The sequence below is a fragment of the Eptatretus burgeri genome, chromosome 12, assembly GCF_056783735.1.
Source record: "Eptatretus burgeri isolate ZD-2024b chromosome 12, Ebu_testis_v1, whole genome shotgun sequence".
Lineage (NCBI taxonomy): Eukaryota > Metazoa > Chordata > Myxini > Myxiniformes > Myxinidae > Eptatretus > Eptatretus burgeri.
This window is the reverse complement of record NC_140972.1, coordinates 91,832,739-91,860,012: the sequence shown is the minus strand read 5'-3', so window position 1 is coordinate 91,860,012 and position 27,274 is coordinate 91,832,739. Positions and strand designations below refer to the sequence as shown.

The 27,274-nt window shown below is 44.6% G+C and overlaps 1 protein-coding gene across 4 annotated transcripts in view; it reads left to right on the top strand.

Moving 5' to 3' along the window:
* Positions 1–27,274, top strand: part of LOC147016127 (VPS10 domain-containing receptor SorCS3-like) — a 999,683-nt gene that overhangs the window by 356,598 nt on the left and 615,811 nt on the right. For all 4 annotated transcript variants that reach the window (XR_015050022.1, XM_085848866.1, XM_085848865.1 and 1 more), the window contains exon 4: positions 23,187–23,345. Coding sequence is in view for 3 of the 4 variants with exons in the window: in XM_085848866.1 (XP_085704992.1) it covers positions 23,187–23,345 (159 nt within the window). In the remaining variant the exon portion in view is untranslated. The remainder of the gene's footprint in view (positions 1–23,186; positions 23,346–27,274) is intronic.

The window sequence follows — 27,274 nt, the reverse complement described above, 5'->3', positions numbered from 1 at the left end:
AAACAACAAATAAAATAATTTAATAAGGGTGAATATAATAATGGTTTTGCCCTTGTTTATCTCATGAAAACAGAAAAAAACAGGATTATATATAATAAGTAAGGAAATACAAAATGATTTAACTATGGGAAGATGGGGAGGTGTTTCATGCCATAATATTATTCTAACATATATTTCTAATACATAAATTACAGCAAGAAGGCTTCAAGAAAATTATCATTTCTGTGTCCAAGCATACCTTCAAGAAAAGGGCATTCGGTATTTTAATAAATATGTTCTACAACATAAGAATGAGGTATTTTCAATAAAAGATTGGCATTATGCTGATGTTGATAAACCGACAACTTTAGATTTAATTAGAATGTTAAATAATGAAAAAATTATAAGGTTAAGAAAAGGTAAGGCTCTTTTAGAAATTCAAAAGAAATTTTATTGGTTTCCTGTTGTAAAAAAAATTATTTTGGATACAGGAATAACAAGAAATCCTGATGAATATATGTATAATATTCTATGGGGTGTAAACGATTCAAGGATAGTAAGGGATGAGGAAGGAGTTGAAGAAGAGAGGGAAGAGGAGGAAAAGGAGAAGGAGGAGAGGGAGAAGAAAGAGAAGGAGGAAAGAGAGAGAATAAATAAATATTATAGTATGTAAACCAGTGAGATTCAAAAAGAATAGAGGTATTACAGAAAATAACTCAACCCACCGAGGAGGAATACAAAGAATTAACAAGTCTATTTGCAATACTTTCGACAAAACTATTGGCATCGTCAAGCTATTCATTTTAATTCAAGTTTTTTCTTAAATAAATGGAGGAGAGAGTGAAGGCATTTCTTAGGATTCTTTATGCTTTAAAAATTAAGATTCAAATGTGCATGTTGGAAACTAAAAAGGTTTTTGCACTCTGCAGGAATTTTTCTCATAAATAAATGAGTTATTGTCTCAAATGTAAAAAGAAAACTAATACTAAAAATATTTCATATATTAAAGTAAAAATAACAGGGTTATACAAAAAGGTATATGTTCGGTGTGTGGTTCAAAAAAAAATCAATTTATCTCCAAACACAAACTCGGAGGAGATATACAAAAGTTTTTATCAGGAAGTAAATTTACAACTACTGGAATACCAGGGGAATTACATCTTCCAGGGTATTCTTTCTGTGGTCCAGGCACAAACTTGGATAAAAGATTAGATGAGGCAGACAATCCTAAATCCTGGAGTCAGCCTATCAATAGAGTTGATGAAGTGTGCATGAGACACGATATTGATTTTGGGAATACCACAACGTTGGAAGAAAAGCATGAAGCCGATAGAGAAATGTTGTATAATTTGTCTCTGATACAAAATCCAACCTTGAGAGAAAAAGTTGATCGGTTCATTGTGAAGAAGATGATCAGTGCTAAGTTGAAACTTGGACTTGGAAATTCAAAAAACTTATCGGCTCTAATGATGTCATTAAGACTGAAGAGCAATTAGCTGATGAATTACATAAACCAATATTCACAAAGTTTCAGAGAAGGAAAGTTTATTCCAAGGAAGTTGATTATATCTGGTCTGCTGATTTGATTGAACTCAATAATGATAAGGGGTACAAGTATTCTTTAACCGTTATTGATTTGAGGAGTAGATATGCATGGGTTGTACCATTAAAAAACAAAACAGGTAATACTCTTATGTTAGCCTTTCAACAGATATTTAATAAAAGTAAGAGAAAACCTAAAAAATTGTGGACTGATGAGGGTAGAGAGTTTTATAACAAGACATTTATGAATTTTCTAAAAAATAACAGTATTACATTATACAGTACCTTTAATGAAGGGAAGGCAGTTGTTGTTGAACGTTTTAATCGTACCTTAAAAGAGAGATTATATAAAAAATTCACACAACTCGGTTCACAACAATGGTCATCTTTTATTCAGGATATTGTGGATAAGTATAATGACACGGTTCACACGTCAACAAATATGAAACCATTAGAAACATTTACAAAATTAAAATATGAAAAAGAGATTAATGTCAGAAAACCTAAGTTCAAAGTTGGTGATATCGTAAGAATATATAGGTGGAAATCTCATTTTGAAAAGGGTTTTACTGAACGATGGACGAAAGAACTTTTTAAAATTGTTGATGTAATAGATACAGTTCCTTGGACTTATAAAATATATGATTTGGAAGGGGAAGAGATTTTAGGTTCATTTTATTCACAGGAATTACAAAAGACAAAACTAAGCAGATAATACACCTTTGTGGACACTCGAGGGCCAAGTCCGAGGTGTATAACAGTATATAATGTGTGTCAAGGGGTGGACGTTCTTACATCTGTGAACCCCAAACACAGAATCCTCAACTGAATAGTCAAGGCTTAACTTTTGTTTGTGTGTGTGTGTGTGTGTGTGTGTGTGTGTGTGTGTGTGTGTGTGTGTGTGTGTGTGTGTGTGTGTGTGTGTGTGTGTGTGCAATGGGAGCAATAGGTTGGCGCTTCACTCCCTCCTACTATACACCGTTGTGGACACTCGAGGGCCAAGTCCGAGGTGTATAACAGTATATAATGTGTGTCAAGGGGTGGACGTTCTTACATCTGTGAACCCCAAACACAGAATCCTCAACTGAATAGTCAAGGCTTAACTTTTGTTTGTTGATGTGTATGTGTGTGTGTGTGTGTGTGTCCCAACCCTCACATTCAAAATCTCAACCCCAACCCTCACATTCAAAATCTCAACCCCAACTCAATCCTCACCCAACACAATGTCTTTTTCAACATGAGATTTCCACATATATATATATATATATATATATATATATATATATATATATATATATATATATATATATATATATATATATATATATATATATATATATATATATATATATATATATATTTTTTTTTTTTTACGTTTTTTTTTTTTTCTCTTCTTCCAATTCTGTCTTTTAAGGCTTTCAGGTTTGATGACATAGAAAGAGGGAGTAAGAACTTTCTTGATAGGTTTAAATCCCAAAGAGTGGTAGCATTTCAAGTCTTCAAAATAACCCCAACTTTCCAAGTCTCCAAGGTAGTTATTTAAACCATCAAGGCAGAACTCATTTACTGATTTTTTCAAAATTTGTGAGTCTCCAAGGTAGTTCCCATATTTAGAACCATCTTGGCAGAACCCTTTTCCTGAGTCTCCAAGGTAGTTATTTAAACCATCAAGGCAGAACTCATTTACTGATTTCTTTCAAAATTTGTGAGTCTCCAAGGTAAAACTTGTATTCTGGCTCATCAACGTATAACTTGTTCAGTGGGTATTGTCTTGATAACTCACAATGAGTACTATTGCTGTAAAACTCTTTTTCAGGATTTTGCTGGTCTCCAAGGTATAACTCTTTGGTTGGGTCATCAAGGACGAACTCGTTCTGTGGGTCTTGGTCGCTCATAAGGTCTTCAACCAAGCCAACAATTTCGCCCCAAGTTGCAGCAAAAGCAGTATTTTCATTTCGTATTTCAGACACAATTTCCTGTGAGAGAAAATAATAATGTATTAATTAAGTTATTTAATTATTAAATGAGTATGCTTCAATCAAAGTTTGAAAATAGGAAAATAAAAATCTTACCTCAACAGATAAGAGGTTTGAATCCAGTTCATCAACTTGAAGGTTTAGTTCCATACAAGACAGAGAGTTCCAAGGAACACCAAAGTCATCCCACTCAAGGTCTTGGTCGCTCATAAGGTCTTCAACCAAGCCAACAATTTCCTCCCAAGTTGTAGCAAAAGCAGTATTTTCATTTTGTATTTCAGACACAATTTCCTGTGAGAGAAAATAATAATGTATTAATTAAGTTATTTAATTATTAAATGAGTATGCTTCAATCAAAGTTTGAAAATAGGATAATAAAAATCTTACCTCAACAGATAAGAGGTTTGAATCCAGTTCATCAACTTGAAGGTTTAGTTCCATACAAGACAGAGAGTTCCAAGGAACACCAAAGTCATCCCACTCAAGGTCTTGGTCGCTCATAAGGTCTTCAACCAAGCCAACAATTTCCTCCCAAGTTGTAGCAAAAGCAGTATTTTCATTTTGTATTTCAGACACAATTTCCTGTGAGAGAAAATAATAATGTATTAATTAAGTTATTTAATTATTAAATGAGTATGCTTCAATCAAAGTTTGAAAATAGGAAAATAAAAATCTTACCTCAACAGATAAGAGGTTTGAATCCAGTTCATCAACTTGAAGGTTTAGTTCCATACAAGACAGAGAGTTCGAGGCAAGCACACAACACACCATTGCCAGCAAAAACAAATGTTTAAAATGGAGCCTGGGTTTGAAGCTTTTATAGAGAAAGACTGGTGGGTGTGGTTTCCTTTGGAAATTTCCTGGGCAAGCCTAGGCAAGCCTTCATTGGGAAATTTTTCAAAACCATAACATCCTGTAATTTTCTAGTGATTTCTTTGTGAGTCAGAGATGAACTGGAAATGATGTAAGAGTGGGCGGGGCTTAGCAAAAGTGGGCGGGGCTTAGGAAAAGTGGGCGTGGCTTAGAAAAAAATACCTTATGAAAAGTGGGCGGAGCTTAGAAAAAGTGGGCGGGGCTTAGGAAAAGTGGGCGGGGCTTAGAAAAAAAACCTTATGAAAAGTGGGTGGAGCTTAGCAAAAGTGGGCGGGGCTTAGGAAAAGTGGGCGTGGCTTAGAAAAATACCTTATGAAAAGTGGGCGGAGCTTAGCAAAAGTGGGCGGGGCTTAGGAAAAGTGGGCGGGGCTTAACAAAAAATAACCTGTGGCTCAGGAGGTGGTCAAACAAGAGCATTAAGAGAAGTTTATCATTTCGTAATGGCACAAAAGGGGTATCTTCAAAAATATAAAGATTCAAATGTTTTGTTTGTCAATATTTTAGATGGGGATTATTGTGCAAAGAAAATTAAACTATTGAAGGAATTTGAGAATGAACAAATCTTTATAGGTTCAATGAGTGAGCTGTTCAACCCCCAGGTGTTCAATTCAATGAGGTTCAACCTCCAAGTTAAAAGGGGAGACAAATAAATATACCTTGGGATAAAAAGGGGATTTATTTTTAGGGAAAAAAATATGAATCGCTGAAAATCCCCCATTCATTTACATGGGGAAAAGTGAGCCAGAATCAGTATTCTTACCCTACATATATATATATATATATATATATATGTATATATATATATATATATATATATATATATATATATATATATATATATATATATATATATATATATATATATATATATATATATATATATATATATATATATATACACACATACATACATATATATATATATATATATATATATATATATATATATATATATATATATATATATACACACACATACATATATACACACATACATATATATATATATATATATATATATATATATATATATATATATATATATATATATATATATATGTACACACATACATATATACACACATACATATATATATATATATATATATGTATATATATATATATATATATATATATATATATATATATATATATATATATGTATATATATATATATATATATATATATATATATATATTGTTGCGAATTAAATATGGCCCGTCAGGCGTACGATTGGCCGCTTGACTCGAATGGCGGCCGCCTCGCCCACCGGAACGGACAATTCAGTCGTGACCCTGCGGGAACTACCGCCAGGAGCCAGTCGTGGGTGTGGGTTTAACCCCACCACCACCCAGTCCACAGCCCACCCGAGCGAGATAGGGTAAATCGCCGAAAGTCGATATACCTATGGTACTCGCTCGGGTAATCTGCCGAGGGATGGGACCACGCCACAGGCCGACTCCGGACACGAACCGCTTGAGCGGCTCCTTCCGTGCTGCAGGGATAACCGAGCGGAGTTATCGTCGACCTCGATGGTTCAGATTGGTTACCGGGTGTTTTAAATCCACTATCAATCCCTTACTTGATGCAAGATGGAGCTTTCAATAAGGGGAGAAAAGACACAACGAAACGGGAAACAGTTGGACAAGCACACTTTATTACACACACACAGACAAGCACGTATTCACAGCCATACAGTAATGCACATATAAAAGCAAGGACACATTGCAGAGCGACAACCGAACATAATTATTACAACACTTAAACAGTTCTACTTTTCAAGACTGGCGCCACATGCACACATTAACACAAAACCCAAAAGAAATGGAAGTCGTGACTTCCCTGAGCGCGTCGAGTCCTTTACGACCGTAACTCCGAGTCCCTCCGGCGTGGTCCGCGAGCTCGTGCCGCACGTCGCTCGTGTGGTCCGCTCGACAGCTCGGACGAACGAACAGAACCTCCGACCAGGGACGATCACCACAACTCTCCACAATTCCCCTTCAGCGGCAAGGGAAAAGGAAAGGGAACGACGTTCTCGTCAACCTTCACGTCCATGCCTTTTGTCAATCGCTTGAACGAACCAAAGCCTCCTCGCACTCGAGCCTCTCCACACCCACCCTTTTGTCGGGGCCAGCTCCGCCCTTCACTCCGCCCCATTTCTGTCTCCACCTCCGTTCGAGGCGTTTCCAGAAAGCTCTCGAAGGGGGACGTGCCCCCACTCCGACCACCTTACGCCGTGCATCCACCAATCAGGAGCGAGCTGCCGCACCCCTCCCCTTCACACCAAGCGTGGTGGGGGGGATTCAGGCGGAAGCATTAGGCGGGAAAACCCCACAGACGTTGTTGGTTTTTGTTCTTGCACGCGCCCGCATGGTGCTCGTTGAGTGGCGAAGATGTGGTAGCATAGTTGTGGAAGGTGGCATCGTGTAGTGAATGGCGTGATCGTGAGATGTTGGTTGTGGTGATGTTCGTTGTTGTTCTTGCATCAAATTAACAATAGCTTAAGAAAAACGGCTAACTGAAGCATCGCAGCCCGAATGGATCACATATATTCCCTCTATACAACGGGTTTGGGCTAACTACACATGAACTTACCGATATATCTCACCTGAGGACCCTTTATGGTGTAATGCGAATTTCCACAATCGTAACGCTACCCCTCCCCTTTTTACAGACTCGTACCGAGTCGTCAAATTCTCGTGTACGATCATGTGTAGTTCTCCCCTTATACATTTTACCTTCGGATCCCTGAATGCGACATTCAGTGTATTAGTGTCCCAAAAATAAATAACCTACGGGCTGAGTAACTAACTAAACAAACCCACTCATACAGACGACTTAAATAAAATTGCCGGCGCTAACACATACATGCTGGGGGCACACTCATATTTACAGTACATCTTTACCTTATAAATTTACACGAACCATGGCCCAGGATCCATGGACTCTGCAAAGAGAAAAGCAGTTAGCAGGGAGCCAGGCTGCTCGCATGCAGTCTCTGGCTCAGGCAATGCAGGTGACAGGGAACGTGGCCGGCTGCTCACACGCAGTCCAAGGCCTCCCCCTTTTGAAATGAACGCAGTGAACCACAATGGTGCATGGGCTGCACAAACGCAGTCTCCGTGCCAGCTCAAGTGGCACACGCAATGAACACAACGGATGGATGGATGGATGGATGGTTGAATGGATGAATGCAAACACGGTTCATGGGCCGCCACTGCAGGCCCTTCTTGTGGCTGCCAACAGGGCAGTCCTCGCAAACTGCGCGACGATCCTGGCGCACATGGCAATCAACAAGGGGGGGGGGGATGTAAAACAGAACGGGGGCAAAAGATGACGATGGCAGTAGGCATGGATGGCAAAGGCAGGCAGGCAAGGCATGGCATGATAAGGCCGCTGTAGCAAACACAGCCGGCAGATGAACTGGCCGGCACAGGCCTTGCAGCAAACACAGCCGACAGACGATCCGGCCGGCACAGGCCTTGCAGTAAAACAGTCAGCCGATGAAGTTGGCCAGCCTCCCGCCATGCAGTGCAGGTTGGTGGAGGGAGTGCGGTGGTGCTGGTCACTCAAAAGGCGGGCTCGGACCTACCTAACTATTTCCCTCCCAACCTATCGCCTTTGCCTGTCTCTGTCCATATCCACCCCCTTAATTTGTCAAAACCCAATTTAGCCCCAACTTATTTTTTTGTTGTTTTTATTTTTATCTTTACTTCCCCTCTATAAATCGTCCCCTAACCCCCTTTATCATCCTTGTTCGGCTAACCTATCGTCCCCTAGCCTACTCCCAACCCCTACGTTCCCTTCCTGGAGGGGAATGAGGGAGGGCTAGCGTCCTGCGTCGAGGCCCAACTCAAGCCTCAGGATGGCCTCCCCAGACTTCAGCGATCTTAACCCAAAGTGGGTCCAACGGCCCACAACGAGAGCGAAGGGATGGATGGTGCGGAGGGGTACACTTCCTAATCTACCCTATCCATTTAACTTTTGAACTACCCCGGGGCTTTCAACAAGCGCCTCTCGCTTAAACTATCGGTTCTAACAACCAAGATGCCCGTCACCTGTGTTCGTGTCCTCGCAAATTTCGGGCCATGCCCCCCAATTTTCCGCCCGTGCCCTCACACGGTCTCATGGCTGGGACGCGTGGCTCCCTTGGCAGGCACTACCCTCTGCCGATTCTCCTACGATGGCACCCCTGGGCACTACACTGCTTCCGAGCCTATATCAGCTCCCTAAACACCGGCGAGTGCCCTCCATGGCAACTCCCCTGAAACGCTCACGTGGCAGGCTGGCTTCCCGGGCCCCTTTCCGAGGGTCACCCATGCCCACTACGCTATCCCGGCCCCTCATGGGCCCTTGGCCTACCACGGCCGACTGGCCCGGTGCCCGGGGTACCCACTCAGCGATACTCACTTTTCACAGCCACGCTCCCAGCCCGTCAACAGGACTCCTGCACCCCTCCAAACGGGTTTCGAGCCTACTTACAAACCAACAACAAAACGACTTCCATTTTGTCAATTTAACTAACCCAGCTAACTCACTTTATCCTGACCCTGGGGTCCCTTGGGCGGGAGTCACTCCTCCCCCCAATCACTCATCGCACCATGCATTCCACAATCACTCCATTCACTCAGGCCCGCTGGCCTCACTCACTCATCATGTACTTTTCCCACTTCACCCTTCAACTCTCACACATCGCTGAACTCTGCCATCCTGCTGACTACTTCCTCGATCTAACTCGTGCTCCCACGTCGTCCCTTACCATACAGCACATTCCTTTTAACCTACATAGCTAAGCTACGTCCCCTCTACACATCCACAGTCTGTCTCTGTCTCCAAATAATCCCATAAATCATTTCCCATCCTAAATCTGACTACAATCCCTCTAACTAATCCATTCCACGGGCCCCATGTGGACTTACCCCTGCCCCATGAAGCCGGTCTAGCTAAGCTAACCCTTCCCCCGAACTAGTTGTTATCCTGTGCCCGGGCCAAGGGGATCTTCCACCCCTCGTCCAGGGAATCCTGTTCACCCGAAAGCGAGGCTTGCTTTTTTTTTTTCCCCTCGCGCAGCACCAGCGCAGCAACTCGCAACCTGCGCACCAGCACGGCAATTCACAGCCGCGCACCTTTGGAGTGACGTCATGGCAGCTGTTCGCGTCCCTCGTCCCTCTTGGACGGTACCATCCGGCAGGGATTCACCCTCCTGCTGGATTCCAACCCTACACGCAGCCATGACGCTACTCTGCGCATTAAAAAAACAAGCCCCGCGTTTCGAGGGGTTCCCCCACGCGAACGCATGTGCTCTGCCCATTGGAGCTTCACACACCCGCCCGCGTGGAGAACCCGGCCGGTCCGAATCCGTCTACCCAGCCTAGCTTTTGTCCGTCGCGGGATCGGCAACATTCACCGCGCTCCTTTCCGGACCGGGCTTCACTCCCGCAAGCGCGCACGTGGCAGCCTCGTGCGTACCACAGCACGGACCTCGCACTCGCCGCCGTATAAACCCGGCACGGTCCCCAAAACAGCTACGGCCGCTACCCGGCCCCTGTCCCTCATCTGTCACCGTCGTCGTCTCCATTCAACACACGCACTCCCACGTGTCATGACGCTCACACAACACTACATGACATTCACCCCGGGAGACGTGGCTGCATGTTCGCACATGCCCACCGTCATATCCGTTGCATACCGCTCTCTCACACCCACTGTCTCTCTCACACGGACCCTCTCACTCACACCCAACCTTTCACTTGTATAGGAGGTCTCACTCACACCATGCGTGCTGGAAAGCACGCATCTCCGCACACTCGCAAACACACACACACCTGCACAACCACACCGGGGATTCGTGTCCCCACAAGGGTTCCTGGGGCCTCTATACCCCCCAAGCTGCACGTGCACCCGTCTACAGCACTCGCCCCCTCAACTCCGCCTGGCACGACCGAACCCGTCTGGTCGTGACTCGCTTCAAAAGAGAACTGCATCTCCCCCTGTTCCCGACGGAGGCCATCCAGCTGCTCGCACCGGGTCCCCACACGTTCTGCCAGCTCCACCCCCCATTATCCTCCACTAACTCCATGTGTGTGTGCTCGTTTTTAACCCCGTCTAATTCACCCTCTATCTCCCGTGTCTCTATTTGCGTTTCTGTCACCACCTCACCCATTACCTCCCTTGTCACCATTATTATTTCTGCCACCTCTTGTCTCGTCCTACCCATCTCCCATGTCTCTGGCAATCCTTCTATTTCCTTTGTTGTCCCTGTTACTTCCCTCTTCTCCATTTTTATTTGTGTCTCCCCTTATTAGGGTTGGTCCCAATTGTTCCTTCATCCGACGAGTGGTGTCGATCAAGTCCTGCACCACCAACATTGCTCCTTGTGGTGCTGTCACACATCCCACCTTATTGCGTTGTTCTACTTCCTGGTTCCTTCTGAGTCGTTCCTCCTTTCGGAACTTCCTGAGTTCTTCTTTCTCCCTCCGGAGTTTTTCAATCTCCGTGGACTCCAATCTTGCTCCCCGTTTTAGTTGTTCAATTTCCACCTTGCATTGTTCTTGTTTTCTGCCCCACAGTTTCTTCTGCTCTTCATTTTCCAATCTCATCGTTTCTTTCAATTGACTCATTTCCTTTTGCTGTTTCGTTCGTTGTTCTTCCATTATCTCTGCGTACCTCAACCTTGCCTCCTTTCTTAATTGTTCTTGGCTTTCTTTTTTTAATTTCTTTCATCCCCTGTCCCTCATTCTCCAACCTCATGGTTTCCTTCAATTGGTTAATCTCAAATTCATGTTCTTGTTGTTTTCTATTCCACAGTTCCTCTCGTTCTTCCTTCTCCAATCTCGTTTTCCTGCTTCATTCCTTGCTCCTTCACTTTCTCCTCGTATTCCAACCTATTTTTTCCTTTTGTCGTTCAGTTTCAAATTCATACTCTTTCAATTTTCTATTCCACTGTCTTTCTTGTTCCTCATTCTGCAATCTTGTTATTTCCTTCAATTTCCTAATTTCCTTCTCCTGTCTCATTCGTTCTTCCTTCATTACTCTTTCTTGCATCTCGTTCTGCAATCTCGTGGTTTCCTTCCATTGGCCGATCTTTACAGTGTGGTTCCTTAACGTTTCATTCTCTGCCGTCGTTCTTTCTTCTTTCACCATCCTCAACTCGTTTTGTAATTCTCGCTCTTCGTTTTGGTGTTTCTGTTACTCAGAAACTTTCTTTTCCAATTCCTTTCTCATATCCGCACACTCCGACTTTGCTTTGGCTTCGAATTGTTCAATCTGCTCATTGTGGTCCCTTAACGTTTCACTCTCTGCTGTCGTTCTTTCTTCTCTCTTCTCTCAACATCCTCAGCTCATTTTGTAACTCCCTCTCTTTGTCTTGATATTCTTGTAACTCACTGTCTTTCTTGTTCCTCATTTCATTCATTCTCTTGCTCATCTTCGCACCTCTTTTGCTTGCTTCCTTCCTCAATTCGTCCATTTTATTACTGTATCTCGCTAGGCCTTCCAGGCGTTTCTCTTTTATTTCTATCGTCCCTTCTGGGCTTTCTCTTTTCCGAATGCCTTTTCTTACCTCATCCTTCAGCTGTCTCAATTCCCCATCTTGTTTGCATTTTTCCTTTTCTAGCTTTGTTTTCCTTTATTCTTCCTCCCTCATTTCTCCCTGCAGTTCTTCGAACTGTTCTGACTTTTCCAGCAATTCCTCCGTCCTTTCCTCCAGCTGTCCCTCTCCTCTTTTTATCTTCCGTTCTAGGCTTTCTCTTTCCTGATTGCCTGTTCTTATCTCTTCCTTCAGTTGTTTTATTTCCAAACCGTGTTCACATTTTTCTCTTCCAACTGTATTTCCCTCATTCTCCCCTCCATTTCTTTGAACCGCCTTGCCCCCTCCAATATTTTTGCCATTAGTTGTTTTACTTCCAAATCCTGCTCCTTTTGTTTCTTTTCGAGCTCGGTTTTCCATTCTTCCTCCAATTGTTTCTGAAGCCCGACAATGTCCAGCATAGGCGCGCTTGACCTCGCCTGTCATGCCCACGTGGTTTGAAACGGTTGTTGGGAGCGCTCGCCTCGTGTTGCACCATTCGCCGCGCCATAAATAGCCGCTCGCTCCGTGCTGGGCTGAGGTGTGATCGCGCCGCCATTGTGCGACTCAGTTTGCCGGCAAAGTCCGTGCTCAGAATATCGGGTTGAGCTCCCCGGTGGATTGTAATTACAAGTACCGTCCTGGGCCATGGATCCTACATTAATACACATATACATTTCTACCCCAGGCACCCGCTCGCTTTGAAACGCCATCTTATTTCACGTAAGCGGATTAAATTTAACTCGCTTATAATTTGGAGGGAATCGGAGGTCGCTCCACTCACCCCTGAACCGATTCCCGTGAATTTAGCTTTGAAACGGGAGAGTTTGTTTCCCACTCGCTGACACCCGTGTTGCGAATTCTGGCCCATCCGGCGTGCGATTGGCCGCTTGACTCGAATGGCGGCCGCCTCGCCCACCGGAACGGACAATTCAGTCGCGACCCTCCGGGAACTACCGCCAGGAGCCAGTCACGGGTGGGGGTTTAACCCCACCACCACTCAGTCTGCAGCCCACCCGCGTGAGATAGGGTAAATCGCCGAAAGTCGATATACCTATGGTACTCGCACGGGTAATGGGACCACGCCACAGGCCGACTCCGGACACGAACCGATTGAGCGGCTTGTTCCGTGCTGCAGGGATAACCGAGCGGAGTTATCATCGACCTCGACGGTTCAGATTGGTTACCGGGTGTTTTAAACCCAGTATCAATCCCTGACGTGATGCAAGATGGAGCTTTCAATAAGGGGAGAAAAGACGCAACGAAACGGGAAACAGTTGGACAAACACACTTTATTACACACACACACAGACAAGCACGTATTCACAGCCATACAGTAATGCACATATAAAAGCAAGGACACAATGCAGAGCTACAACCGAATATAATTATTGCAACACTAAAACAGTTCTACTTTTCAAGACTGGTGCCACACACACACATTGACACAAAACCCAAAATAAATGGAAGTCGCGACTTCCCTGAGCGCGTCGAGTCCTTGGTGACCGTAACTCCGAGTCCTTCCGGCGTGGTCCGTGAGCTTGTGCCGCGCGTCGCTCGTGTGGTCCGCTCGACAGCTCGGACGAACGAACAGAACCTCCGACCAGGGACGATCACCACAACTCTCCACAATTCCCCTTCAGGGACAAGGGAACAGGAAAGGGAACGACGTTCTCGTCGACCTTCACGTCCACGCCTTTTGTCAATCGCTTGAACGAACCAAGAGCCTCCTCGCACTCGAGCCTCTCCACGCCCACCCTTTTGTAGGGGCCGGCTCCGCCCTTCGCTCCGCCCCATTTCTGTGTCCACCTCCCTTCGAGGCGTTTCCAGAAAGCTCTCGAAGGGGGGTGTGCCCCCACTCTGACCGCCTCACGCCGTGCATCCACCAATCGGGAGCAAGCTTCCGCACCCCTCCCCTTCACACCAAGCGTGGTGGGGGGGATTCAGGCGGAAGCATCAGGCGGGGAAATTAGGTGGGAAAACCCCACAGACGTTGTTGGTTTTTGTTCTTGCACGCGCCCGCACGGTGCTCGTTGAATGGCGAGTGGCGAAGATGTGGTGGCGTAGTTGTGGAAGGTGGCATTGTGTAGTGAATGGCGTGATCGTGAGATGTTGGTTGTGGCGATGTTCGTTGTTGTTCTTGCACCATATTAACAATAGCCAAAGAAAAACGGCTAACTGAAGCGTTGCAGCCTGAATGGATCACATATATTCCCTCTACACAACGGGTTTGGGCTAACTACACATGAACTTACCGATATATCTCACCTGAGGACCCTTTATGGTGTAATGCGAATTTCCACAACCATAACAATATATATATATATATATATATATATATATATATATATATATATATATATATATATATATATATATATATATATACATATATATTGTTATGGATTTGGAAGCCTCTTGCACACAGACAGCCAGTCCCCGCAGTTCATTTATTTCGATAAGTATGTGTTTATAGTTAGGGTCCCGTTCTTCTGTCTAATGAGTTAATTTCCTGTGTGCGCTGTGGGTTTCTTTTATAGTCAGGGTTTTTTTACATCTTTAAATCTTCCTCCCAAACAAATAATTCCTTCACTTCTTCGCACCATCAACACCATTGCCCACGCTGTTCGGCCACGGACGTGAGCGGAGGTTTCCTCACCTCAGAGCTCCGACTCTGCCCAGGAAAGGAGGAGGTTTCCCCCTGTCCAATCGCGGATGGCCAGCACATCACCCCACAAAACACTTTCCAATCAGGGCAAAGATTACCTCAGGGGACCGGTCACCCCACCCCGTCCAGGGGAGGGATAAGAATCGCTGGGCTCCCCTGAGTGTTCCCTGGAGTTGGGCTGGAGTTCGGTTGGAATTGTCAGAGGAAAAAGGGGTCACCATTGCTCTTGGTGTGGGTCAGCAGTCGTCGTCGTCGTCTGCAGTCTTGGTCTGCGGTCTTTTCCGGGGGTCCTCGCTTCGTTGGTGGAATGTCTGGTTTGGGGGTTCTTTTCGATGGTTCCGTGGTCCTGTGCTTGCTGGTTCGCTCGACGCGGCTGGTCCCATCCTGGTTCGCTCGTCTCGAAGAAACCGAACGAGGAGGACAGGTACCCGGCCAGACTCTGACCCTCCAGTTCGCCTATCCTCCCGGGCTGAAGGGCCGAATAAAGGCCAACTGGCCCCATTTCTTTTTGGGTGTGTGTGTCTGTGTCTGTGTCTGTGTCTGTGTCTGTGGCGCCAGTCTGTTAAGTAGAATTGTTAAGTGCTTTTCGCTCACTGCACATTACATGTTATATTCGTGATTAAGTCTGCTCTGTCTCCCTTCCCGATTATTGTAAAATAAACCCCTGTTAAATGTACCAACTCGTTGCCTGTCGTTTCTACCATTCACCCGGCACGGTGTGGGCTTGAGAAGTAGTAAGGCCGTTTGTGCCATAAGTTGTCATTGGGACCGCCGTGGCTCTGGTAACTTCCACTCTGTTACGCCGGACCCGAGTCGGTACATGCGACTCTGTTCGGACAGGGTCGGCCGAGGGTTTGGCTTCCCCAGTAGCTAGACGGCGTGAGTACTAAGTCAAATTGGAATAGACAAGTGGACCCTACTTCACGCCGTCAAAATATTGGCGACCACGGTCCTTTAAGTGACTCGCTGACTCCGGAGTTATCCGGGGTGACGACCTTTTAATTCCGGGTGTTCGGTGGGAGACGGCCCGATTGCTCCGTCTAGCGGTCGTCCTCGCCACCGAACCCGGCACCACAACAATATATATATATATATATATATATATATATATATATATATATATATATATATATATATATATATATATATATATATATATATATATATATATATATATATACAGTGTACTGGGCCAGTGTATACCCCGGTTAAATTAGGTGTACCACATCCCTGTGTCGTAAGAGGCGACCAGGGTTGCGTCAGGAAGGGCATCCGGCGAAAAACATGTGCCAAATCACTATGTGGATCATACGGATGATCCGTTGTGGCGACCCCTAACGGGAGCAGCCGAAAGAAGAAGATATTTATATATATATATATATATATATATATATATATATATATATATATATATATATAGATGTGTGTATATATATATATATATATATATATATATATATATATATATATATATATATATATATATATATATATATATATATATATACACACTGTATCTATCACCATCAAATATCACCCGTCGCTTCGCTGATGGGAATACTAAGAGAGGAGCGGGGAGAAGAGTGAAGGGGTGAGAAGAGAGGAGGGAGAGAAGAGAGTATGGGGGACAACAGAGAGAAGAGAGGATGGGGGGACAAGAGAGAAGCGAAAGGGAGAGAAGGGAGAGAGAGAAGCTTGAGGGGGAAGAAAGAGAGGGTGGTGAGAGAATGTGAAAGGAAGGGGGGACAAGGAGAGTTGGGGTAAAGGAAGGCAGTGTGAGGGGTAGGGGGGGAAGGAAAGCAGTTTGAGGAGCAGGGAAGACAGCTTACCGAGGCGAAAGTGCTTTCAATAATAATCGATTGCGAAAGCGAACTTGTTGCTGTTGCAGACTTTATTTTCTTTGAATCCGCATTCTCAAATATCACTGATACTCTCTCTGGTGTTTAGTTTTAAAATGTTTGAGAATATTGGATTTATTACAGTGATGAGCAATGTCTATTGATCAAAGCGAGCATGCAACTTTCGGACTGTCTTCTTTAACCTTCCCAAAATAGTTCCAAACTGCACTTCTGGACCTTTTGAACGACATGTGAAAATTTATCCATCGATGTATTGCCTACCGATCCATCAGCAAAGTAATCAGCACACTTTACCCACCAACTCGAATGGCTTTGATATTCATTTGAAAGGAACATACCGTTGGGGCATGTTTAGTTTGTAAATGACTTGCTTTTGCTGCTATATTGCAAATGGGACACCACAATGACGGGTGTGTTCCTTTTCAAGTAATATATTACCAGGCCATGTGTAACCGGAACTTTGCAAGGAGGGACGAAAAAAATCTTCTTTCTATGAAAGAGGAATGACTCAACTTCAATGTCAATTCTGATTCACGACTTGATTCCTTTATATTCTATGGTTGGAATTCAGTACTTTAGAATCAATTCGGCCAACCCCTATTAAGCACTCAAGCAAGCACTCCAACGAAACGGTTGATCAGGAATGGCTGGCTGGGTCATACTAAACACCGTCAGAAGACGTCCAGAGACATCCCAGGTGTCAAACAATGTGCGAAGTGGACAAATGCCCACTTTATTTAGCAGTTGGAACTGCTGCTATGTTCAATTTCACAGTTTAAATTTTGAATTTGGTTCAGGTGAAGCAATTCTGGAGCTTCAGCTGTAATGCTTATATACTGATGGAAAGGGGGGGGGAGGGAGAGGGGGTTTGGGAGGAGGAGAGTGTGAGGTGAGGGAATGGGAAGGCAGACATGCAGTAGAACGTTAATTATGATTCATACCGTCTCGTCAAAATGATTCTGCATAGACTAACAGTGAAGATGGAAACAAAATAATGTCTGAAATGGTTTTTAGCTCGCCTGTTCGAAGAACAGAGAGCTATAGCGATACCCCCGGCGTGAGTGTGAGCGTCAGCGTGAGCGTGAAAATGTTAAAGATTTTGGTGCAAGTTATTTTTTCCTTTCTAATGTTTTTATCCACCACACTAGTTTTTTATACGCTCAATATATATATATATATATATATATATATATATATATATATATATATATATATATATATATATATTGGGGCGTATTATGTGATACCGGTCGTCCGTCCGTCCGTCCGTCTGTCTCTGTCTGTCTGTCCGTCCGTCCGTTCCTGTCTGCACTCTAACTCCCAAAGTTTTCAACTTTCACGTTTCATATTTGGTACAAAGGTACAGACTGTGGAGACGGTGTGTCGCGACATACGTTCGTCATCTCAAGTGGTTGCCATGGCAACCAGGATGCTGTTTTCCATGTAGTAGCACAATTCTGTATATACCTTCTTGTTCAGGAGTATATTGTGCTCTTGTCACTGATTACAATATACAAATACATATATTGCTTTAAAATTATTTGGATTAGACTTCACTGCAATGCTTTATAAAAAAATATTATTGGACTAGTCTTTTTTTTTTTTTTTTTTTTTTTTTTTGTATACCTTGGTCGAGGCTCGTATGAGAGCTAACACACAACTCACAGCAAGGAGGCATGAGACAAGAGGGGCGGGAGTGGAAGGGACAAAACAGTGGGGAACAGACACATTAGGTGAACTGTGGAAGGGAGAGGGATGGGGATGGGACGGGGAACATGGCGAAGAGAAGATGGACATTTCAGGTACTTTCAGGAAGGAAAGCAGGAGAAATGAAGGAAGTGGGCTTGGGTGGATTATCGGGGGTAGAAAAGATCGAGGATTTGGATGGGGGAAGATAAGAGGTGGTGGTGAACAGCTGTTTTGAAAGCCTGGAGGGAAGAATGGGAAAGAATAGAGTGAGGAAGTTTATTCCAAAGGCGGGAAAAAAGGAATGAAAGAGTGAAGATGAGCAGTGATTCGTGATTTTGGTAGTTTTACCAGAAGGGGGTTGTTGGCGGACCTTGAGCGCCCTGTGGAAATGTGGTGGGGACAAATCGCAGAGAGAGCAGGGGGGCAAGGCTGGAGAGGAGTCGGTAGAAGACAGAAAGACCACCGACCAACCTGCGGTGATTGAGTGAGAGGCCCAAAGACTCAGCTTCATTGCGGGAGATGCCGATGATCTTAAATGCCCTGGTTTCGACAGCGTTAAGCCGAGAAAGGTGGGAGGCAGGAGCACCAGCCCAGAGGGGAGAGCAGTACTCCATCAGGCTACGGACAAAAGCTTTGTAAGTGGTCAGGAGCTCAAGAGGGCGGAGGAAGGACTTAGCACGACGGAGGATTCCCAGTCGGCGACTGGCTTTTGAGGCGAGGTTGGAAATGTGACTTTCCCAGGAAAGGTCACAGCAGATAGTGAGACCTAGAAGCTTGAAAGAAAAGACTTCTTCCAGAGGATTGTTGAGAAAGTGGATGGGGGGGTTTTGTAAACGGTCCTTTCGAAGAGACATAGTGAGAGTGTGAGATTTGTCTGGATTGAAAGACATGTTCCACGTGTTGGACCAGTTTGTGATTTTATCCAGATCTGCAGTGAGCGAAGAAGCTGCTGCTTGCCGGTCTGAGGGATGACAGATGGTACGGCAGAGGGTGGAGTCGTCGGCAAAGAGAAATAGAGGATTTTCCAGAGAGTCCGAGAGATCATTGATGAAAACCAGAAAAAGAACAGGGCCCAGAACGCTACCTTGAGGAACTCCAGCCTGCACAGGAAGAGGGGATGAAAGAACTCCATTTAGGGCCACACGTTGACTGCGACAGGAGAGGAAGTCTGCGAGCCTTGAGTGGAGATGGCCTTGAATACCATGGGAAGAGAGTTTGGTGAGTAGGGCATGGTGCCAGACTGTGTCAAAAGCACGTGATATGTCCAGGGATACGGCTCGGATTTCCTGTCTGGCATTGAGGACCTCCCTCCATTGATGGGAGAGCAGAAGCAGCATATCCAGGGTAGAGTGACCTGGTCTGAAACCAAATTGATGATTGGAAATCAAGCCATTGGAGAAGAGGAAGGATTTCATATCTGAAGCGATGATGGATTCCATCACCTTGCTGATGATTGGGAGAAGGCTGATTGGTCTGTAGTTATAGGGATCTGTTTTTGCACCTTTTTTATGCAGGGCAGTGATGTTCGCAGATTTCCAAGCAGATGGCAGATGACCTTGGGCAAATGAGAGGGTGAATAGAACAGAGAGAGGGTGAGCAAGAGCAGAAGAGCAGGCTTTGAGGACACGTGGGCTGATGCCATCAGGACCGGTTGCAGAATCTGACTCGTTTTAAAAACGATAAATGTATCAACAGGCGAGCATTGGGTTGCTCTGACACCAACTCTGGTTAAAGTGATACGTGCACACCAGGTAATTTTGCAGGGAGTGATTTTTTTCAGAAGGAGCTGATAATCTTGGTTCCCTGCCTTTTAGGTGGTATGAGCAATATATCAATCTTACATGAAAAGTAGATCTTGAATGTTTTTTGAAATATCGTGAACACAAGCCAAGTTACTGAGATGGTTTCCATGGCAAAATAATTCAGCCAATCAGTGCCGTGATCTCATCAGATTGAGATAATATTGTCGTGAATCCGGGGTCCAAGGCCTGCCACGACGGCGAGCACTGGGGTCCCTTCTGAACGCCATGTCCTGAGGCCGCAGGGCACAGCCAACTCCGCACACCAGCAGGTTGCTTGGCAACCATGAATGCCGATTGGCACAGCCAATCCGGGTAGGATTACATGAATTCGTGTGACACCTTACCTGTGGACGGCAGGCTAATTAGGGTCACGTGCCCTTAGCACACACTCGGATTACTGCTGAGCATTACAGTGAGTGTGCGCTGGCTGATAAAGCAAATTATTTGGGTAGAACTTCCTGTCTAACTCTCCCTGTGTACTGTGTCAGACCAATAAAGGAAAAGACAATCAAGACAGACTATAAATAACAAGAAACAATTATTTATTATAAACGCACAAGCAAGCAATCATTTAAGAGCAAATATTTAAACACAAGAAAGCAAAAAGGGACATTGGAGCAGATTTAACCATAACATGTCTTCTTATTCAATCTTACTTCAACAAAAGACTTGACCATCGTTCACTCAGGAAGGACAATATAACAAGAAGGACTTGAAAATAAAATAAAAGTAACATGGAAAAAAAGGAAAGCAGCCTTTCCCTTGCTTCCTCACCTCACACATATATACAAGAAAATTCAGAGAAAAATGGATTGGGAAATAGGCAACGGTGATGTAACGCAATGGGGACATGCAGCCGCGTCCCTCAGGTGGCCAGATCCGGTAGGCGAGTCCTCTGCGGCGTCCAAGGTATGCGAGCTTAGATGTGCGACGTGCCATCTTCTGCCTCAGCTTCTGGTGTCCAGACACAGAAGGCGAGTTCTCTTTGGCATCCCAGTTATGCGAGCAATATAGGTGACTCGCCCTCGTCTGCCTCAGATTCTTCATCCTCAGGTCCCCGTCGATGAGGTGCCGCCGTTCATCCTCCTCATCCTTTGTTGCTGACAGTATCGAGAGGGCAGGATGACGCTCATAGAAGCAATGTTCTTTTTCCACTGAAGCTTGGCACCAACTACTCGTGAAACCTTCCTTTCTTTACCCTCACACGTTTTTGTTCCTTCCCTCACGAACCTTTTCAGTCTTTTAGTCTTCTGCTCAGGCGAGCTTGTCTTGTTTGCTTCCACCATTCTGCTTCTTTCATCCTTTCAGCTTCTCTCAGCCTTTCTGCTCCTCTCAGCCATCTGCTCAGAAGCTCTTTGCATCCCTGCTCATGCGAGCTTTCCCTGTTCGCTTCTGCCTTTCTGCTTCTTTCATGATTATCATCTCTCTCTCTCTCTCTCTCTCTCTCTCTCTCTCTCTCTCTCTCTCTCTCTCTCTCTCTCTCTCTCTCTCTCTCTCTCTCTCTCTCTCTCTCTCTCTCTCTCTCACTTTGGTCTGCAGCTGATGGGGGCAGGTCCACGACATCATTTGTGGAAAATACCGTCATTCTGAGGGGACTTTCAACGAAGCCCCCACCCTGCTCTTTACGTGCCCAAAGCCATGATGGAAGCCCCCCCCCCACAACTCCCCCTCTGTGCGTGCAAAACTCCCACTCGCACTGTTCTGACAAGCTCCAAGCATCATGATCATGCACGTGAGAGCACTCGATGGGTTGACGACCACAGACGGGTCGAACGTGCCAAATTATACAATACATGAATGGAGGGAACATGTGAATGGAGAGGAATTCCACCAGACCGAGGGACGACCAAACGGCCGTGGGGTTTGAAGATAAGACCGATGGGGTGAAAGAGGGATTGTTTAAAGGATGTTTGTTGGAGGGGAGATTATTGGTGGACCGTTGAAACGGGCCAATTGGGTAAAGGAGTAAAGACTGAAAGTAACTGAGGGGGAGTGGGGGGGGACATGACACAGGACAAACACAGTCTAGCCACACATGCCCCCCAAACAGCCCTTTGACAAGGGACCAAGGACTATCTATACAAATACAAATGAAATAACTGATCCTCGGTTCTATGCATGTCCATGTATGCTCCCCCCCTGGTATAAGTTTTCCAAATCCATGACAGTATCATGAGGAATAGATATCTGTAAGCTGAAAGCTGAATATTCAACAGTTTTTGAAACATCACAGACACAAAAGTATGTTTTCCGATCAGTCTATCGGGTGGATGGACACCGTTTTAATCTCCTCCGTCTCTGACCCATTTTACAGGGCTGGCAGGATGGCCAAGATGCATGGTTACTCGCTCTAAACTGTCTAGCCTGGGTTCGAATCCTAACCCAGCTATAAACTGTCATCCCAGTGTTTCACAGACAGGATGATCCATCAATTTGTGTGTCGTCCCTTGGTTGGACATTAAACAGATGTCCTGTCTGCCAGTGTTCTTTGGTGGATGTTATATAACCCACGGTGTCCTTCGTGAAAAGTAGGTGAGCTATTGCTTGCACCATGAACAAATTCCAAATTGCTGCCCTAACTTGCAGAGGGCATTGCATCAGTGGCGTAGCTGCACCCTTCGACAATGATGCTACCCCGCAGCTTTGTGCTTCATATGAACGAAGACAAAGATCCATTTTCATCCTCATAATTTTATCCATCCTTGCTACTCCCTTCTTTAATTTCTTTAATTGATATGTACAATCTGGAATCTCAACCTCCTATATTTTGGTTTAATCTCATTAACACCTTTTTATTTTAGGATAAGCACATGTTAAGTCCACCTGTTGCTAAAGTTCTATGTTATAATGTGCCATTGCACTGGTTTTGTGCTTCCTTTTCCTTCGATGTGGTGTTTTGTTTCTCCATTTCTGTTGCTTTTCACCTATTTCCTTACAACTTGTTCCTTTGCATTGGACCCTTTGCTTACTTTACCAACCTTGACTTGTGTTGCTTTTCAATGCAAAGTTTGGCGCTGTCGTCGGGCGAGCACCGCCATATTGGTACACCATATGGACGGCCTCACGGGGAAGTCATTGTTCACTCTATGCATGCAATAGCCGCCATATTGGTATACCACACAAGGCCTCATCGGAAAAGTTGATTGGTTGTCATCGATAGCATGACCATGTATGTTTGGTTTTGGAAATTTTTTTTTTTAATCTTAAATCATCCATATTGTGTGTTTCAGATTGTTTTGGTGAACGCACCTGAGGTGGAGAGAAGTATCCACGTGAGCATGGACGAGGGAGCAACTTTCCTTAAGTTCCGCGTTCCCTTCACGTCTCATGTTGTGCTGTTTCACCCCACCATGGAGAACTGGATCCTTATCCTTGATGAGAATGATAAGGTGGGTGAACTCTTCACACAACACCTTTGAGACGAATAAAAATCCCATCGACCATGTACGATACTTACATCTCTACTCTACTGATACATCAAATATCTCGCATTGAAACCGGCAAATTGACATCATGGATGATTGACTGGTTTAATGACCATCAAGACCATTGTCTAAGTTCTGTTAATCTCTGCGGTCCTGATCCTTTATGCCCAGAATCTCTGAACATCAGGTCCACAACCTCACGAAAGCCGCTGTCACACCTTGACGATTTAGCCAGCGTATGCCGATTTATGAAAAATTTGTCTAAAACGCTGGCACGCGTCGAATACGTTATGGGTAAGTTTTGTATACGTTGAGAGTATGCTGAAAAACACTGCCATACGTCATAGTACGCTGGCTTTAAACGTTGTACTTTTGGGTTGTCCTCAAATTTTTGCATGCTTGAAATTTTATGACGTGTGCCGGTGTATGACTCACATGTTCTGCTACGCTGGCCAAAGGTTGTAAGTACTTTATGCGATCATTGACACACGTCGACACACGTTACTTGTAAGTTACTCATAAGTCGAAACACGTCGAGGTAATGTTTAGCGTACCCGAAACTTATTTGTAACCTCTGAGTAACGTTTTGTAAGCACGCTACATGAATGTTGTTCACACTTCGCAACACGTAACTTGAAAGTTCCTCATATGTCGAAACACATCAAAGTAATGTTTAGGGTACCCATGACTTATTTATAACCTATGAGTAACGTGCTTGGAAATTATTTGTAAAGCATGTCCTACGCACATATACATATGTAGACGTATCTGACGTCCTCAGGATGACCACAGAACTTAATGAACGCGTTTCTAACTTACAGATTGGCATAATGGCGCATTGGCAGCGATTAGGGGAATTGGTATATAAAAAGGGGCTTCGCAGGAGGAACCCGTCTTTTTTTTCGACTTCGTGGTGAGTACATGTCCATGTCATTCCGAGAGATGGAGGATACAGCAAGGCTGAGACGACAATTCCTACCTGTCCTCCAACATCAACATGACCTCATCGAGTTGGCACTGCACCAGTTGCGTGCGAATAGAGCCGGGAGTAGAAGACGTGAACGGAGGAGAAGGAACTGGGTCAGACCATGGATCGGAAGGTGATGCCATTACGGCATATATGACCAGCTCATGGTGGAACTCCGGAACGAGGACCATGCATCCTTCATCAACTTCCTGCGAATGCCCCCAGAGATGTTCGACAAGCTGCTAGCCAGAGTGGGTCCAAGGATAACCAAGCAGTACACCTTCTACAGGGGTCCGCTTGAGCCTGGCATGAGGCTGGCACTGAGCCTGCTGCTGTTGGTGCCGTGACTGCAGTGCTGTGGAAGCGATTTAACTCGTTCAATGAAAACGATTCCAATTGCTGAGCACCAGCGTCCAAAAACAATTCGCGAATGACAGCCATTTATTAAAAGTGAAGTTGCAGCCTATGAATAGAAAACCTCACGTAATCGTCGACGATACGCTGCCACGCTATGCATACATTAGACTATCGTTGGGCATAGGTTGTGGATGCCTAAAACACACTAATCAATCGTTGGTATAACTTATCTATAAGTTATCGAAGCGTTCTGTGTTCATCACTCGTACATTATGCATTTGTCCAAGTCGTTTTGAATACTTTAAAAACTGAAACAAAAAAATAGTTCATCGTGGGAATGAGAAAAAAAAATTAGCCGAAAAGAACATCAAACAATGGTGCAAAGTAGTCTCCTATTCGTGGACGCAACGAGGATCCATCATCACCCACACCCTCCCCATCACGCTCACCTACTACTACTGACATGGACATACTACTACTACAACTGACACGCTCACCTAATACTACCACTACTGAAACTACTGACATTGACATCTATTCAACATGGAGTCTGGAACACTGACGGGTTCCTCTTGTGAAGCCCATTTGTATATACCGATTCCCCTAAACACTGCCAATACACCATTATATGGTAGATGTAAGGAAGAAACACGTTCAGTAAGTTCTGTGGTCGTCCAGAAGACGTCAATCAAATTCATTTACATACGACAATGTGCGTTTGAGATACGTTACACATAGGTTCAAAGCACGCTACTCATAGGTTCAAAGCACGTTACTCATAGGTTAAAAATTAAGTTTTGGTTATGCTAAACATTACCTCGACATGTTTCGACTTATGAGTAACTTACAAGTAACGTGTGTCCGACGTGTGAGAACGATCGCGGAGCGTGCCGAGAACTTATGCCGGCGTATGCAGAAGTTGTGAGCCATACGTCTAGTACGTCATAAAATTTTCAGCATGCTTGAAATTTCACGACGTACTAGACGTACCACGGAATATGGCAGCGTACTTCATTGTTTTTTCAGCGTGCTCTGAACGTATACACAACTTACCCATGCCGTATTCAACGTGTGCCAGCGTTTTTTAGACATTTTTCATAGGTCGGCATACGCTGGCTAAATCGTCAAGGTGTGACTGCGATGTTGACACTTCCAATTTACAGGCGATTATGATTTAAATCTGCGTGCGGCAGGTTTTTAACAGAGAACGCCACGAGTTCGTCGGCAATACGTGCAGTGTGCTATGCCTAAGTTAAACTATTGTTGGGCATAGGTTGTGAACCCCGACAACAGGCTAAGCATTCGTTGGTATAAGTTATCTATAACACAACGAAACGTTCTGTGCCCGTTACTAATATGTTAATCATACGACCAACACGTTATGAATACGACCAAAACTTTTTTAAAAAACCTCAAAACTTCAGCGTACGCCAACGTTTTACGTATGTTTTTATACGTTGCCATTCCTGGCTAAAACGTCAAGGTGTGACAGTGCCTATAAGTCCAAAGATCACTCAATCAGGCAGTGGAGGATGATCAGAAACTGAAAAGGGTTGTGATGAGTTCTAAGATACTTTATAGTTCCACTTCCATAACGTATGACGATCTGCAAACGTTTAAAACGTCTTATTTTGTGATTGAGAAGTTGTTTATTGCAAAATATCTTGGGGTTCGATTGTTTCCGAGAAGTGTGCTGGATTAAGGTTGTTTTTATTTCACACTGTGTGCTATCGAGGGCTTTGTTCTCTGCCTATAAAGGCTAATAAAGGGCAGATTGATAACCATCTTGCCTGTACCTGTTTGTGGTGAGGACGTTGAGGTGACGGAGAGATTCACTTACCTTGGCAGTGATATTAATGTCTCTGCTGGCTGTGAGTCAGAGGTCAATAGACGTCTGGATCGGCCTCGCGGAGTCATGGATTCACTGGATCATGAGGTGTGGTGCTGCCAGTACCTTTGCAGGAGGACGAAAGTCTGAGTCTTCAGGTCCTTGGTGCTTCCAGTCTTGCTCTATGGATGTGAGACTTGGACTCTGACTTAAGATCTGAGACTGAGACTTAATTCCTTTGGTACCAGGTCTCTTCGGAGAATCCTTGGCTATCGCTGGTCGGTCTTTGTGTCAAACGAGCGGTTGCTGAGAGAGACTCGGATGAGGTTTGTTTTCTGCATCGTCTGTGAGCATCAGCTGTGGCTGTATGGACATGTGGCTCGTTTTCCTGACACTGATCCTGCTCACCAGATTCTCTCAGTGTGGGAGTCTCATGATTAGAAGAGGCCAATGGGCCGACCACGTGCCTCGTGGTCGCAGCAGGTTGATCGGCATCTCAAGGAGATGGGGATGGGCCAGGCATCTGCCTGTGGGGTGGGCAGACGGAGGCCACTGGAGTATCGGTGGAAAGTTGACGCACTGACGCGTTGCTCCGGCACCTGCTCCCATACCTGACCTGACCTGTTAACCATCACCACTGCAGCATGAAGGCACATCAAAATGACTCGACTTCTCAGAAATTTTCACAATATATACCTTTGACTCATTCCAACAATATTTCTGGAGAAGTAAGTGTAAACT